This window comes from Microdochium trichocladiopsis (assembly GCF_020744255.1).
Source record: "Microdochium trichocladiopsis strain MPI-CAGE-CH-0230 chromosome Unknown B0I36scaffold_5, whole genome shotgun sequence".
Lineage (NCBI taxonomy): Eukaryota > Fungi > Ascomycota > Sordariomycetes > Xylariales > Microdochiaceae > Microdochium > Microdochium trichocladiopsis.
In genome coordinates, this window is record NW_025763548.1 from 1,389,905 (window position 1) to 1,405,848 (window position 15,944).

The 15,944-nt window shown below is 56.7% G+C and overlaps 1 protein-coding gene across 1 annotated transcript; it reads right to left on the minus strand.

The window, feature by feature from the left end:
- Positions 1-375: 375 nt before the first annotated feature.
- B0I36DRAFT_349137 (uncharacterized protein) lies at positions 376-3,383 on the minus strand (the record flags this gene model as incomplete). Its single annotated transcript, XM_046156763.1, has 2 exons — positions 376-2,576; positions 2,675-3,383. The coding sequence occupies 2 exons, from the start codon at positions 3,381-3,383 to the stop codon at positions 376-378; spliced, it is 2,910 nt and encodes a 969-aa protein (XP_046012661.1).
- Positions 3,384-15,944: the final 12,561 nt, after the last annotated feature.

Below are 15,944 nucleotides of genomic sequence, written 5' to 3' on the forward strand. Positions count from 1 at the left end.
GAGCAGCCACAACTTAAACAAACGACAAACAGTGCGACTGGCTCGAGTCGTTTCGTAATCCTTGACAGTTTCCCCGCCTCCTTAACCGTAGTCTAATTTGCCGAGTGAGTCTAATGCAATAAAAGAAGCCACGTGGGGTTCGTTCTAGTAAAAGTGTTTTGTCGCCTTTGTGTGAACAACCGGTAAATGCAAAGAAACGTTGCCGCCCCCTCGCCACCCCAATGCAATGATCGACAAGCGAGGTGAGAGACCACACTTGTATGAAATAGGACAGAAAAAACATAACAGTACTCATGATGGAAAGGACTGATGGAACGCCATTAATGCGGGAGGGTTTTTTTTGTTTTTGGTGGTCGCGTGCACTGCCCGTGTGCCTCAGAGCTCCGTCTTTATAGCTTTGTCCGGGTCATCCAACATTGTCGGTAGAGGGGTGAATAGTTTGGCCATGTCCAGAGTGAGGTCCGAGATGCCGTACTTTTGGTCAATGTCTCCGACAGAGCCGAGCTCTTCGCCACGAGACGCCCCATCGGACAGGACCCAACTCTTGACTGACTTGAGGAGATGGATGACCCGCAGAAATCTATCGTCAGCAGGAACCTGAAGATCATCTGCGCTATTGTGCTCGAGCATCCAATTCGCCAGCCAGAAGAAGTGTATGCCGTCTCGAGAGAATCCATAGCGGCGAGGATTATATGTTGCCGGCGGGAACTGGATAGCCATGTCCATATCCCAGTTGGCCTTGAACTTTGAAAGTGCCATCCGAATCGCGTTGTAAACATGTGGTTGCATACCATGGTATGCCCCCACAGGCGTTCCCGAACCGCTATCGTTTAGCGACTCCTGAGGACCACCACCTGTTGTCGCGACCCAGTCATTTTCTACCAGCTTGGAAGTATGATCAGGCAGGGATGCCAGCGGTCCCTCGAGTTGCGCACGCCTCAGCTGTGCGATGATAGCGTGAATGAGAATGAACTTCCCATGCAGGTTTGTGCTGCCGGGATGCATCTGATACGACTCGTGCAAGAGAGCTTGCAGTGCGAAAGAAAGTTCAGGCTGCTTGCTGCGCTGAGATCCGTCTGGATTCTGAAACCTCGTGGCCTCGTTTCCAAACAGACTCAACGCGCTGGCAGCCTCTTCCGCATTGTTGGCCTCCCAGGCCGCGTCATCGGCAGGCAAGGGAAGTTGCAGCTCGAGCGCATCGAATTCTGCTGAGACATTGAAGTAGAGACCATTGGCGACATCGCACAGGTAGAGCATATACAACACGCGTATGCGAGCCTCCTGATGAAGCCAGGCGTCCCAGTTGAATTGCTCCGGAGAGATTGCTGGTAAGGATGGCTTTTGCTGATGTAGAATGCTGAAAAAAGCGGAACCCTCATCCGTGATCCGTGACAGACCGGACTCTTTGGCGATGGTAGCGAGTCGAGGAAACAGGCTTAGCCCTCGTTCTCGTTGGCTCGGGGTACCATTCCAGACGAGCATGACTTGCAAGAGGGTCAGAGCTTGCAACCTCTCAAGACCCCCCTGGCTGTGCCCTGACGGCATGGACGCGTCAGAATCGGCATATAGGTCACAATCGTGCTCGAGTGCGGTCTGCAGGCAGTCGATAACTTCCCGGACATAGAAAGAATCCACGGAGTCTGTGTAACAGGCGCCGACGCAGCATAAAGCAGCAGTCAGACCCGTATAAGTATTCATGATGCGGAACGTAGGAATGTGCAAGAAGGAAAAGTGAACGTGGAAATGCGTATAATTCTCAAGAAAACATCTGATATTCGTTGCTGAAAAAAAACCGTTCATTCCGGTGATCTGCTCGGCGGAAGTAGCTCCAGAAGACCGAAGAAAGTTCAGTACTTGGTTTGAGAGTACATCGTATCGGTTCTGGAATTGAGGCTGCGTCTCTTCGCGGTAGAAGAAGAGTGATCGGTCATCGACGGCGGTCGAGGCCGCACCGGGCAGGCCGGGTTCTCCCTCCGGAGGGAGATTAGGAACGGTTCTGGGTTCGCTCGGTGTCTGTCCATGATTAGGAGAAGGATACGATTGATGGACAGAGGTAGGGTGCGCACCAGGTTGATGAGGGAACATCTGGGTCCAGTCATTGACCATGCCAGACGGCTGTGTAGCACCCGAGGCGCCATACATGGGCATGCCATTCTGGGTCGGGGGCATGCTGAAGTTGGCCAACTGAGGGTTAATGTTGGCGTCGCCATTGTAGGGACCAGGCATGGTTCTCCTATCACGGTTGGCCGCATCCTGGCCGACGCTGCTGGAGCGCGAGAGCTGGCTCTGGTCGTTGCCCATGTTCGCCATGTTATCGGGCATCTGGACCATGCCAAAGCCGTGAGCAAGGCCGTCAGTGGGCATGTTGCCCATGCCGTTCATGTGGTTGAGATCACCTTCAGGCTTGACTGCCTGCTGCTGGTTCTTCTTGACGTGAGCTTGCGGGTGAGACAAGTGGCTCGCGCCAGTAGGGTTTCCGCGGCGAATGGAGCACTTTTGGAAGTGGCGCTTCAGGATGTCGCTGCGGGAAAACGTATCGCGGCACAGAACGCACATGTAAGGGCGATCACCAGTGTCTACACATGAAACTTGTCAGTGACCAGTTCAAGATGAGAAGGAATCTGTCACGATGCCCATAGGCAGTTAATTATCCAAACTGAAAAAATGTACTCACGGCGGAGAAGGTGACGCTTCAGGTGCTTCGCGTGCAAGTATGTCTTTGTGCAGTGTGGGCACGGGAACTTGCCATCGGCATCCTTCTGGGGGATGACCGTGTTCTTGGAAGCGCCTGCGCCGGTGGGAGCGGCGGGGCGTCCAGGAGCACTGGGCAGGATTCCGCGACGACCCTGGGAGCCGACGACGTGAGTGGGCTGCTCAGCTTCCTGCATCATCGACTGCTGGTGAGGCATCATAGGGCTTCCACCATAAGGGGAGGGCAGGCCAGACTGGGGCATGACGCCGCCAGCGGGCATGGGGCGCAAGACAGGCGGCCTGGCTCCAGAGGCCGGAGCAGGCGCGATCGGCTGCGGGTGCGAGGGCGCCAGAGAGGTCTGAGGCATCATGGGCTGGGTGGTACCATAGCCCTGCTGCTGCTGCTGAGGATACGGGTTAGGCATCCACGAGCCGCGGTTGGCCTGGTTCGGCGGGGGGTAGTTGCTCATGTTCTGAGGCTGGGGCGTGTGAGGGTTGCTGCCCGTGCGAGGAGTGCTCGGGTGGCTTCCGTAGATGTTCTGCATAGTGTGGTTCTGCGACTGCAACGGCGGAAGAGTAGGAAGGCCTTGCTGAAGTTGCTGGGGCGAGATGGCAGAAGCAGAGGGATAGGGCGGAGCAGAAGTACCGATACCGTTTGTTCCGTACGGGTTCGGGTTGGAAGCGCCGTCCATATCCTGGCGAAACGCGCGAGACGTGCGACGAGCGATGAACTACCTGCAGGCAAGTAGTTCGTGTGACGATTGAGCGGCGAGACAAATAAATGTCGCGACGATGGCAGATGAATCGACGATGAGTGCGTCAACGAGGATGCGCGAAGGCTGTGGGTGACTTTTGACACGCTTTTGCGACGCGTTGGCGCGTTGTTGATTTTTGGTGATGGCGGAGTCTGGCCTCACTTTTTTTTCCCTCTAGAGTGGAGAGCAAGGAAGACTGCTGCACCAGGCTTGGGAGAAGCGTTTTGAGGAAAAGAAAACCCTTGTCTGATCCTCCACGACCAATACCTAATGAGAGGGACGCGGTAGCTGCCACCAGTGCTGGATGGCGATGTGGTGACGACGCGGTGGCTGTGGCTGGTGCTTGTGGTGAGATGGGACGTGGTGGTTGATGGTGAGGGGAAGGTTTGTTTTGGGGTTGGGCGAGGAGTTGGGGGTGCGGTGGGAAGGGGACCCAGAAGGATGGAGCCTGTGGACAAAAGCAGTTCGTGAGGCTCGCGAGAAAGAACTGGGACTTGGATGGGGGTCCCAGAGGTGTTTGTAAAGTGGAGAAAAGGTCGGCGCTGAGGAGGGTGGTTGCGGCGTGCCGGCTGCTCTTTATTGGGAGCCTGCAGGTCGGGGGCCCTAGTCCTTATTCCCGCGCGTGGCTGTCTGAATTTTCTTTCCTGCTCCTGCCTCTGGCGCGCCGTCTCTCTGGCAAGAGAGAGAGAGAGAGAGCGAGCGAGCGACAGAGAGTGTGTGTGCCTGCCTGCCCTGTGTCTGGAGGCCAGCGTGTGTGCCTGCGTACGGTGCGTGCGGTGCCGTGCTAGCAGCAGCGCCTGGGGGGCGTGTCCTTGGAACACCCTGGCGTGTGGAAGGGGCCTTTTGCCTGGGCGGCGAAGGTGTGGCCTTGTCAGGATTGCACCGAGATCCAGGTACAGGTGGGGACGGCCAAGTGGGCACAGACTTGGGGGGCGTGCACCACCGCGAACCAACGACTCTGCAGAGGCGCGAGGCGGCCCCTCGGTCACGAGCACTACTTCGACTAGAATGCCCTTGGTGCAAATGCTCTTTGACTCTGGTGGCAAGGTCGTCGTCCGAGGCGGTCGACCGTCGAGACGAGCGGTCAGCAAAGGGCCTGCTGCGGTGATGTGCTGGCCTTGTTTGCTGGCGGCGCTGCCAATTACTACGTCGGTTGCAGCCCTTGTATTACCACCACGATGACCAGGAGCCAGAAGGCCGTTGTCGGGCTACCACGAGTCACGAGCCTACTTAGCTGGCTGGACGTCGGGCCGGCAGTGGGCGATGCAGGACGAACGCGCGGAACAGTCAGGGAGCCGTACTCGACAGGCAGGCGGGCAACATGCAAGCCGTGTGAAGACTACAAGCGCAACCACTCGCTCGCTCGCTCTGGAGAGGCAGCAAATGTGCGCGTACATACTGTACGATATCAGTGAACGCGATGCAGAGAGCAGCAGCCGTGTATGTTGCTTGCGCAAGGTCTTCCGCCGAGTCGCAGTGGGGACTTGGATCTCGGGGGGTGAGGGGAACAAGGGGAGCACGATGGTCAGACGTGTCGACGGCAAGAGAAGCAGCCAGCCAAAACCGGGAGGTCTGGTGTGTGGCAGGCAAGTGTCATGAGTAATACATCTTGATGGCCTCAGACCGACGCAACACGCGCCTCCTGCGCACACCTGCTCGGAAAACGTGGAAAACTCTTTTTTTTTTTTTCCATCCACGCCTGGCCGCATCGCTCTTGTCGCTGGTCGTTCCGCGAACTGGCGCCTGACGTGATGTAGCGTCCAGAATACAACACACCGCCCAGTGATTGGCCGTGCTCACGGTTGGCCGGCACCTGGGTGACAGCCCTGGGGGGCAGGGAATGGGCCAGCAGCCATGGTGGGGCCCTTCTCGGTCGTCTTCCTGGCCACCCTCTTTGCCAGGCCCAGGTATCGGCGGGCACTACGGTCAATCAGACACGTGCTGGTAATAGCATCATCCGTTGCTCAGCTCAACGTCTCACATCAGCGAGGCCCGAGAGGCAGGCAGAGCACGAGCTACGTACCGCCGAGCTCGCCCTTGACATATCAGGGGGTGAAAATCCAAGGCGGCGAGCAGCAACTGTCACAGGCGTCGGGCCATCGGATCCCAGGCATGCTGGGCAAGGGGGGCGAATAGCACGACCGACCTCGACTCGCTGCAACTCCGGGTATTTCCCAGTAGAAACATCGAGTCAAGCAATGCAGACCGAAGCGCATTTGCCGAGCACTCTCTACTGTTCACATGATTGCAGTCCTCAGCAGTCCAGGCCTCCGTCACTCTGACACGAAATGTCGCGCATGCAGTGATCCAGTCCGGATAGAGCTCAATCCCAACCTTGGAGCGCCCGGCCGGTGACTGATCATCTTGACATCTTGACCATGATGCCCCCAAGCGACAGGTGGTTGGCCATGTACCGAGTACGTCCTACGACACTTGCCTGCGCCGCCGGTGCCCCGCGCCGGGGGAAAAACACGGTACTTTCACTGTGGACGGCTTTTGCAGGATGCATACACACCGCAAATGCCTTGTGCTGTTCACGTAGCCTCGCCTCCCTTGGGGCACTGTCCGACGTAATGGTGCATCGATAAATTCGCCATCAAATTGGGGCCAAGCCTTTCCCTATCGAGTTATGTGCCCAAGAACGTTAGCGAACACAGGAGGCGACGAGCCAACAATGTAATTTGTGCCGCAGTCTCGAGCCCGCATGATGCCCTTCCTCTATCATCGCACGACGCAACATGGTGCGAATGAACGAACTGATCATCCCATCTCATTCGGCTAATCCGCTGTTCGCGCGCACGCAGTCTCCGCGGCGAGTTGCCTCTGTCGAAATCGGCGACATTTTGCTGGTGGAGTCGTAGAGGCTGCCAATAATATGCCGCGACAATATGTACAAAACGCGGAGGCCGCTTGCGGTGGTTGGTTGCGTCCATACAAGAAGAAAAAAAACCTTGAGGGTGGTCCGGCGAAACTTTTGTGTGGGAGGCTATCCGGCCTTGCTGGCATCTCGCATCCTGCCATGCAGATTACACGAGGCATCATGAAAGTAAGCCCAGCCAGCATGCTGTTTCGTGTCACTGGTCTGTAAGACCAAGTACTTCCATCTGACGAATGCCCAAGATCGACATCGGGACCAGGAGCTTTTGCGACGGGAGTTCTCCTCCTCAACCTTCGGCGCCTTTCCCAATCCAGGACGTGGCTGTGGCGTTTTCCAGGCTTAGGAAACGAGTCAGTCGTCGGTATGGACGATGCTTGCGCCGAAACTACTGAGTGTCTGTACGGACACTACTGGTGTAATTGCGGCCGTGCACACATGTCTGGTATGTGTGGCACGTTCTTCGCAAGCACTATTTTAGCTTCGAGTGAAGAACGTCGTGGTGCATTGCAGTAATGAAAGATGTCTCATTGGCGCGAGAGACGGACCCTCTGCAGACGAGGTCCCCACGAACAAGGACTATAGCTCGGTCTATAGAGCCCGAGTCTTTGAGGCCTGTCGTTCTGGCATGGACGACAATGGCCCCACCATCAAGCCTGACAAGTCCTATCGATGCGTGACAAGACCCAAGATCGACGCGTCAGGTAGACGTTCTCATAACGAACTGAATCTCATGGGGTGGAATGACCCCCAAAGTGCCGGATGCCGTGTGAGCGCACCAACGGCGCACTACATGACAAAGAGCTGTGTCAGCGCCAGTGCCCCGGAGTTCCGTCCCTGGTTGCTCAAGTGTGCGGCACTGTTCCGGCCGTCGCGCAAGGAACTTGCCACAGAGCGCGCTGGGTCCAACTGCGTTGAGAATAGCACGCTAATTACCCATCTACATTGGCGTGCCTCGGCGGCGAGACATTGGGTGCCTGTGCGGATGGCATCCCAACCTTTGAACCTGGTTATTACAACACATGACGCTGCTAGGCAGAGGTGCCTTGCGTCCATTGCTTGTAACCTGGGCTCGGAGCGCGTGATCGATTCAGGCATTCATCCTTTGGCAAATTGGCACGAGTCAAGAGAGGAGCGTCTCGTGCCAGGGGTTCCCCGTCTAAACAGACCTCCAGCTCCTGGGTGGAGTCTTCCTTGCCGCAGCCCAGGCCATGTCGGATAAATGCACACCAAGCTTTGCAGACCCTGACTGTGCTCCGGCAAGATGGACTGCTTTGAGGAATCAGCACTGTATTGTGCGACACCTGAGCATGCCAAGAGTGCTGTTCATGAACTACAGCGGCGCAGCGGAATCAGGCCAAATGGTCAGGTGATTTTGCTCTTGTGTGCTCGGATTACAGCGCATCCTACATTGCGAATACAGTGGTCGTTATGTTGCTTTGGTCTTCAGATCAGATGCGCGCAGCTGCAATTGTGGCCCCCTGATGTCAAATTGACAGGATGTGACAGTTGGGTCGCGAGCGCATCTGCTTGCCAGGCCTCGTCGTCGGCGTATCTCAGGCACGGGCGTGGGGCCAGGTTGGGCCGTGGCGACGAGGACCGCAGCCGACGTGCAAGCGCTCGGGGCCGATGGCGCGAGGTGCGGCAACGCAAGCGCTGGCGTTCGGCTGGGAGGCGGTGGAAAACGTGGTCTGGCGTTGTGGGCTTGTGGCGTCGAATCTGCCATGCGGGCGGCTAGGTAGGACCCTTCGAAATCTTGTGTAACAGAAGCAAACGGGGCCCAGCTGAGGGGCCTCCCGTGGTAGGCGCCTTGTATGCGTGCGTGCGTGCCGGCGATGTGGTGTGTGTGTGTGGGTTTGCAAGGCATGGGCATCGGGTTGTTGTTGGTGTGGGTGGAGGGGCTCCATTCCTTCTTCAATGTTCCACACATGGAGATGCCACTTGAGCCTCATCTCGCCCCTCACACCTCGAAACGCCGTCAATAATATGAGCCGCCTACTCACCAGCACCACGGCAGACAGAGATGTGCACCAACTTCGGCAAGGCACCAGGGCGTTCCAGTGCAGACGACACAAGCCACACCTCAAAAGGCGGGGGGCCCTCTTGTTGCCCACCTGTCACCCACTCCGCATCCTATTATGTAGCTTGCGACCTGCGTCCTGGAGCCACCTGCCGTGGCTGGCAGTTGATATCCAAGCAGCACTGATCAAAACAAGTGGCCTGAAAGACGCCTCAGCAAGCTTCTTCTGGTTGTCCCGGAGCGCTTCCCATCCCACGGCCAAAGACCACACGCAGTTGCTGCCAGCTCCGTGCGAACAAGGAAGCAGCTTCCGCCCACGATACCTGCCGGCCTAATGCTCGGCGCAATGCCAAGCTTCGGCACCTCGCGACTTTCTCTTGCAACTCACTAACGGGCGATTCACTCCAGCACTGTCAATACACGCGACAGCCATCGACTCGCTCCTTGTGCTGCCTTGTGCTGGGGCTCGCTGGGTAGAAGAACGCTCAACCAGGCCAGGAGATGTCGAGGCTGCCAGGTCGCGCTATGGCCGCGCACTCCAATGCGGCACGCGCCTATCCATGGACGCAATGGGAACATTCCGCCATTGAGCACAATACTCACAACTGAGTGTCACGTCGGACAGGGTTGCTTTTTGCCAGTTGACCGCCTTTGTCGCGAAACGGCTTTCGACGCGGAACTTGGAATCACGCCGGAACCTGCCGGCTCGTGACTGACATGTCAAGTTGACTGGCTTTGACCAGCAAGACGTCCAGCACGCAGGCCTAGCGGCGGATGTTCTCGGGACGCTCTGTCAGACTACGAGAACAAGGCAGACCCCAGGTCCCCCACGACAGGTTTCCGGGCCCCTGACCAAGAAATCTTTCAGCAGGCGTAGACGTGACAGGCGAGAATCAGCACGAGAATACTACTTTTTCGAGTTTAGCTGCAGAAATCGGCAGGGTCGTCCTGCAGCTGGTGCTTGTGGGGCACAAACCGCTCCAGCACAGGGATCTTCCCCCTTGCCTTTGCAACGAAGCCTGCCTTGTAAAAAGATCTCGAAACAGTGGCCGAGCTTGCACCGAGGATATTACTTCACCATCAGCGGACTGTACGGACTGGTGCCGGCTGGTATCTCTCTTCGACCGCACAGGTCTCGAACCTCTGTCTCGAGGGTTCGTATGGTGCGCAAGATCTGTCGTTGCCGAATGAAGTTCGCCAATGATGCCTTGGCAGCCGTTCATGATGGCATTATGAATACCCCTGTTGGTCTGGTCGAGCTCATCACGAGTCTCAATTGATGACCCCCCATCCGCGTCCGTGACCGCTCTGGGTATTGCACAGCACTGTGCCTTCTGCAGTATCCTTTCGCAAGGCCTTCTTTCACAGAGCGACTCTTCACGTGGCTACACCTTTACTGGCCTGGTGCACAACAGGGACGGTATTCTTGGTCTGTGATTCCGGTTGCCGTCGTCACTGGCTCCACCCATCCGTCCCGAAAGCCAAATCAGCGGAGACGACGTTTGTGGAGGATGCATAGGTTGCAGTGTGGGGGCCTAGACTGGAACGTATCTCCAACCTGCAGTACCACCAGGGAACATTCCTCGAATAGATTTTGCGAGCGGTATCTCTCAAGAGACCAGACCGGAGTACGGGCCGTTTCGGTGGTCTCTTGCTGCCGGCCATATCATCTGGCACGCAATAAAACAAAAAATCCTTGGAGGATCACCATCGCGTTTGTCGCAACGCTTTGACAGCAAATCAAACCAATTAGCACTGTTGATCGCCGGCCAGGCATGCTACCCAGCGGCATTGCCTAATATGGCATGCCGAAGCGGACAAAGTGCCAGCATCCGGCTCGCACGACTGATTCGCGGGTGTGAAGGACTGCGCTTGTGGAGATGGACATGATAGTTCGTGAGCAACAAAATGTCAGTGTCAGTCCAAGCCTTGCCCTGACCCTGGCCGGGCTATGTGCACCTAATTAATCTTGGGACACATCAAGCCTGCACTGGCACTCCACGCTCGCTCGCTTGGCCTTTAAGATGAACATGATCCAGCCGCCGGGAAGCGGGGGTGTCATGCCGACGACAAGGGCGGGCACCAGCCCCAGCCATCTGAATTGGCATGCACTCCGTGATTACACGGTTCGCGAGGACTGTTACAAGCATTTGCAATCAGTTGACGGCTTAGTCAATGATCCAGAATAAGCAGCCCTAGCTCAATTGCTTGTTATCAAACGGCACGCTCATGTGGTCAGAGGAGCAAAACCCCTAATTACTTCAACGCATCAGGCCAGAGATCATGTCTCTGGAGATGATCCACAGGCAGCAGTTGGTGCGAACACGCATGTTCCTGCCGCTCCGCCATCTGGGGATTGTCACCGGGTGTCTCAATATCTGAGCACTCTCACGCGACTAGCCGTTCTACACACACATACACACAGGTTTGGTATTGGCTGCCTGCCCGAAACACACTGCGGCACAATCCGCACCAGCCATATATATTCGTGCCTGCGGCGAGTACTTGCCATGATTGCGCCGGTGGGTACGCGCAGGTCTCGGAGTTGGCGTGTCCGCATGCTCTGCGTGGCAGGCACGCACTGGCGTAGGGCCATCAGTAAACCCTGGCTGATGTTGTCGATCCGAGGGAGCTTTTACGCTGGGCCCCGGGGGGCCGAGTCATGAAGGCGCATGGTGATATGGATGCGTCTCTTCCTTTGGTGCTCTGCTCAGTTGCAGAGAGCGGCGCCAAGCCGCAAGGGAGCGAATCACGCGTCGACCTGTCAACACACTTTTGTCGGCTGCGATGCACCCACGCCAAACCCAGACATGCAAACCAGCAACGTCTGTCGTCATGATCGTGTCATGATGGGACAGGTAGCAGCCATAGTGCCGATTTCATCGAGACAAGCGCAGGCATGCCAGTGCCCTGCGTGCGTCAGTCAGGTGGCACAGCGAGCGATTCCCTACGCGGCGTGGACGACGAATGGCCGACTGTCCTTGACGACTTTGGCAATGTCCCATACGTTCCTCTTGGGTAAGCTGGTAATTATTAGATGAAGCCACGGCCAGAGTCTGGCACCGAATGCAGCTGCACCCCGTTTCGCGGCCTCTCTTGCCCCAAAGGGTTGCAACGATGCGTCTCGCAAGGACACCCATCCACCCACAAGACAACCATTTGCCGGGCGCATGCGTTGTTTCGAGCAGCATACTCCGTACATGCTCAATGCAGCATGGGGGCTTGACCTGGGATGGCGTGACACCTGGCAATGCGGTGCGGCCTGACTCGTCCACAACGAGGGCGCCTGGCCGACCCCGCGCAAACCATCTTCTCCCTTCCTCCAGACTTCGTTGCCGCTTCGGGCCAGAGAGGTGAGAATTTGGTGCCGTCGGCACACCCGCGACCTTGGCTGATGACGGCATGTCATCTCTCGATACAAGATAGGCCTATGGACGGACTGGCTTGGCTCCCATGCGGCAGGCTCGGCAACCTGGCTGGCCGTGGCGCCCCCTCTCTTCTCCCCCGTGGGTAAGGCAACTCCCATTGGCTTGTGCCGTCGGCAAACTGCCAAAGACCAAACATCAGAGTGTCGCGAGTTGCCGCTTGTGGTTTACCAGGCACCACGGAGTACATACAGGCGTCTCGTGTTTGTGGTGAGAGATCACCGCCCAGTCGTCGTCCTAAACAAGTGGGTGGCCAGAGGAACTCGTGGTGCTCTGTAACCACGGCGCATTTTGGCAGCCTCCCAGCCATTGCAACCAAGACGTGACATTGGCCGCCGGTCGTGTCTTAGGACTGCTACACGCAATGTCGCAGCACGTGCCAAGTTGGACTGCTGGCTGGACAGATGCGAAACTTGTTTTCGTCTGATTGCCCCCAAGATGCAGACACCGGCTTCCCCCACCGCAGTCAGAGGTTTTGGAGTCAGCAACGAGCGCACCCCCGACCATCCTGGGAGTGCGTGCTCGTGATGGCGACGGGATATAATTTTACCAGCTTCAACAAAGAAGTTGCTCCTGGGGCACACGCGCACACGCTGCGACACCCGCCCCCGGCCTGTCAAGAGTGGGCCTCATGCCGGCTCAGACAGACACCTCAAAACACACAGGCACGCGCATGCGCACGCGCGCGCGCCCGCCGAGATGCGATGCCCTGGCTCCTTGTCTCTCATGATGACATTACGGCATTCTCAATGCCACTAAGACTTATGCAGGGCATCCTGCATGAAAAGCACTCCAACTAGCCCATCCCGGCTGCTCCTGGCGCGCCACGGGTGCCCTTGGTGCATAGTAGGCCATACAGTGTGTCTTTGCGAGAATGGGCACGTCTAATTACCCCACGGGAAGCTTCGGAAGACATTTCGAAACCTCAAACGAGCTCCGAGATTTTGCGCCGCCTGGGTGCCGTTCTCCGTCGCAGCTCGAGCATGCGACACGCAAGACATAATATTAGGCTGAACCGTGGGTTGCTGTGCTTTCCCCCCTGGGGGGGGAGGAGGACGACGACGACGAGGGGAGGGGGCGGCACGGTGAGACCTGGAAAAGTTCCGTGGCATCAGCGTGGAGACTGACGAGCTCCCAGCCTCTTTTCTTCCCTTGCCCTTCCTCCCACGGAGCGGCGCACACACGATAATAACGACTTGCTGGGCCCCATGAAACCCGATGGCTGTGTTGCTGCGCGCACGGTGGCTGGGCCGAGATCTCGGAGCGACCTGGATTAGGACACGCCCGCTTTGCAAAATTGCCAGTGTGTCCGAGACTAAGCTCCTAGCGCCCCCAGGCTTGGTAATATTGACAGAGTGCTCGACCTGACACCGAGTGCCAAGCACGAGGACCTGGGCGGCGGCACCGCCGCCGCGGGCGCTCTGAGGCAGGAGCAGGAGCAAAAAACACCATGGGTCGACCCAGCACGACTGAGGACTTGCCCGGCGTCCCTGGCGACTATTAATTACTACATACGGTCACACATCCATCACACACAGCCGAACGGCTGCTTCGGCCGACGTGGCGGGCTCCGTCGGTGAGCGTGGGGTGCGTCTAGTCAGCACCTGCAGGTTGCAACCAGAGCAGCAAAAAGAGGCTGGGACTAGCGAACAGATTCTTCTGGAATAGCGAACCCCCTCGAGTCAAGCCCACGTGTGTCATTACGTAGCGGAAAGCGCGTCTGGGTGTGCCCTTTTATTTTTGGGTTGGTTGTCTGGGCGGTGTAGCTTGGTGAGCCGAGTCATGCGAGAAGAAAAAGTCTGTTCTTTGAGTGGCCGAAGTGCTCCCTCGAGAGAAGAAGGGGGGGGGCGTGTCCGTTCTGAGGAAATGATGGAAGGAAAAATTCAACCATTTTTTGCTCAGAAGTTGTTGTTGCTGCTTCTCGAAGCCTCTGCCGTTCCACCATCCCGGGGGAGGGGGCGCTGGAAATATGTTTAAGCAGGCGACAGTCCAGCATTCTCTCCTTTACGCCGGGACACCTTGGCCTCGTCGTCGGATGGATGGAGGGCAGCAGCAAAACTGAAATAGGAAAGGGAAACTAAAACTTTAACTTGCTTTTGATCCTATGGATAATTTACCCCGACAGGCTGTGATGTATGTATGTATGTATGTTGGAACACAAACCCCCCGACTTTTTGGACTACGCATACTATGTAGGAGACATATCTCTCTCTCCACTCCGCCAGCCCGCGTTTTGACAGCGGGCGAATATGGGTAATGCTACCCGCAGTTTCCCAAGACGATGGGACACTTTTTTGGGTGGATTTGGAGTACCGCGGCCTTCAAGACGCCCGTCCCGGAGCAAGGCGACTGGCTGGCCTTGGTGGGTTTTGGTGATTTATACTTTTTGGTTCCTAGATGGGTAGAGGGAGAGAGAGGGTCGCCGCCCGCCCGCCCGGCGGCGCGGGCTGGGCTGGGCTCCAGTTTCTGGCGGCGCCCGCACACATCCACCACACGCGGACCCCCCCCCTCCGAACGGGGCCCTCCAAGGGAACACCAAGTTTGCGTATTATGAGGCCGCTGCCGCGGCAAAAGCATGCGGAGCACACGAGGCCGGGCGTTTTTTTTGTGTGCTTGGATGGGATCCATTTCTCCCCATCCCGCTGCGGCGGCTCCTCCTCCACACGGAGCCTCAAAATAAAAAAACGTGTGTCTTGGGCTGGACCGGAGTGGATCGCGGAAACCTGATATCAGAACATGTGCATTGCCAAGCCGATGTGGATATGGCGATTGCAAGCAGCAACTAAGGCTTGGGAGATATGTCGTCGGCGGACAACAGAGTCAGCCGTGATAGAGCAATAGTAGCAGTCTTCCCCGTTCACCGGTATCTATGAAGTGCTAAGCCTGCCTCGTGTGGAAGAAAAAAAAAGTGTGTGACTTTATTGATGATGTTGCAGAAGCTGCTCCTCCGAGGGCTGATCAGGCTGGTCTGACCAGATGGCCGGATAATTGACATGGGGCTGCCAACATGGAAGTAATAGCATTCGTGACTGCTCAGCTCGCGATGTGCATATGACAAGCAAGCAAGCACGACATTATCTTCTCTGCTGGAGCCCAGGGGGTTTGAGAAGCAGTGTCACAATTGGAGGCAATGGCGCCATCTAATCTGCTTCATTATGCTCGACTCTGACAGACGTTGGTATTGGCGGCTTTCCCTACGTGGGAAGACCATCAAGGGCGGCGGCCGAGCAGGACGAACAAACGCGTTGGTGACGGTCACCTCTGTCTGCAGCTGTGTCCATCGACAGTGTTACGAATTGGGCAAATTGATTCACGGCAACGGGGCTTGAGAAAAATAAGAAAGTGAGCGCCGCCAACGCCCACTGCCTCGTCGCCAGAGCGCGCGGCAATTGAGCCCGTGCCAGAACATGCCGACTATGGTCCATCGTGCAGGGTCGGTCGAGTTCGCTGGAAGGCTCAGGACATGCAGTGGACATTGACACCTACTGTTTGATGTAGTTGCAGTTCTTGGGTGAATGCTTATGGGCCCGCGCTTTGAAGACGACCACCGAGTCGTTGATACCCATGGTGTTGATGAACGATATTGGCTCCTGTCGAGATCACGACATGCTCGTGTAGATAACGATTGCTGGCATACAAACCTATTCGGAAGGCAAGCGCGCAACGAAAATATAGAGCCAGAGTATATCCACGATCACTTCGAACTCTGAAGTTCTTTTTTGAACTTGAAGGTCAATGAGAGACAGGTCGGTCGGCTTGCTTACAGGGCTGCACACGAGCATAGCGCCGTCATGGAACGAATCTTCTTGAACGGGTTCAATGTGCTTGAGCAACATTTAATTAGCGATTTTCAACCAAGTGAGGACCTTCGTCACCACTAATGGCAATGTTTGCGCAAGATTTCTGATCAACAACGAGACAGTAATCTGTACGGTCTAGTATGCGCATTCTCGACGACCCTGGAGTCTACACAGCCACAGGTATGCTAAATTTCCAACCTCGCGTAAAATTCATGCGATTTGACTTATACTTGTGAGCATTCGCTGTCTACACCTGATATACGTGAACTTGCACAAGCCAACAGGGCTCCCTGAGCAACTTTGGCCATCATGATCGCGGAGGGGTCCGAACTGGTGTCAATTTCATGCGGCCTGCCCGTCAACTGGAGCGTCACACGC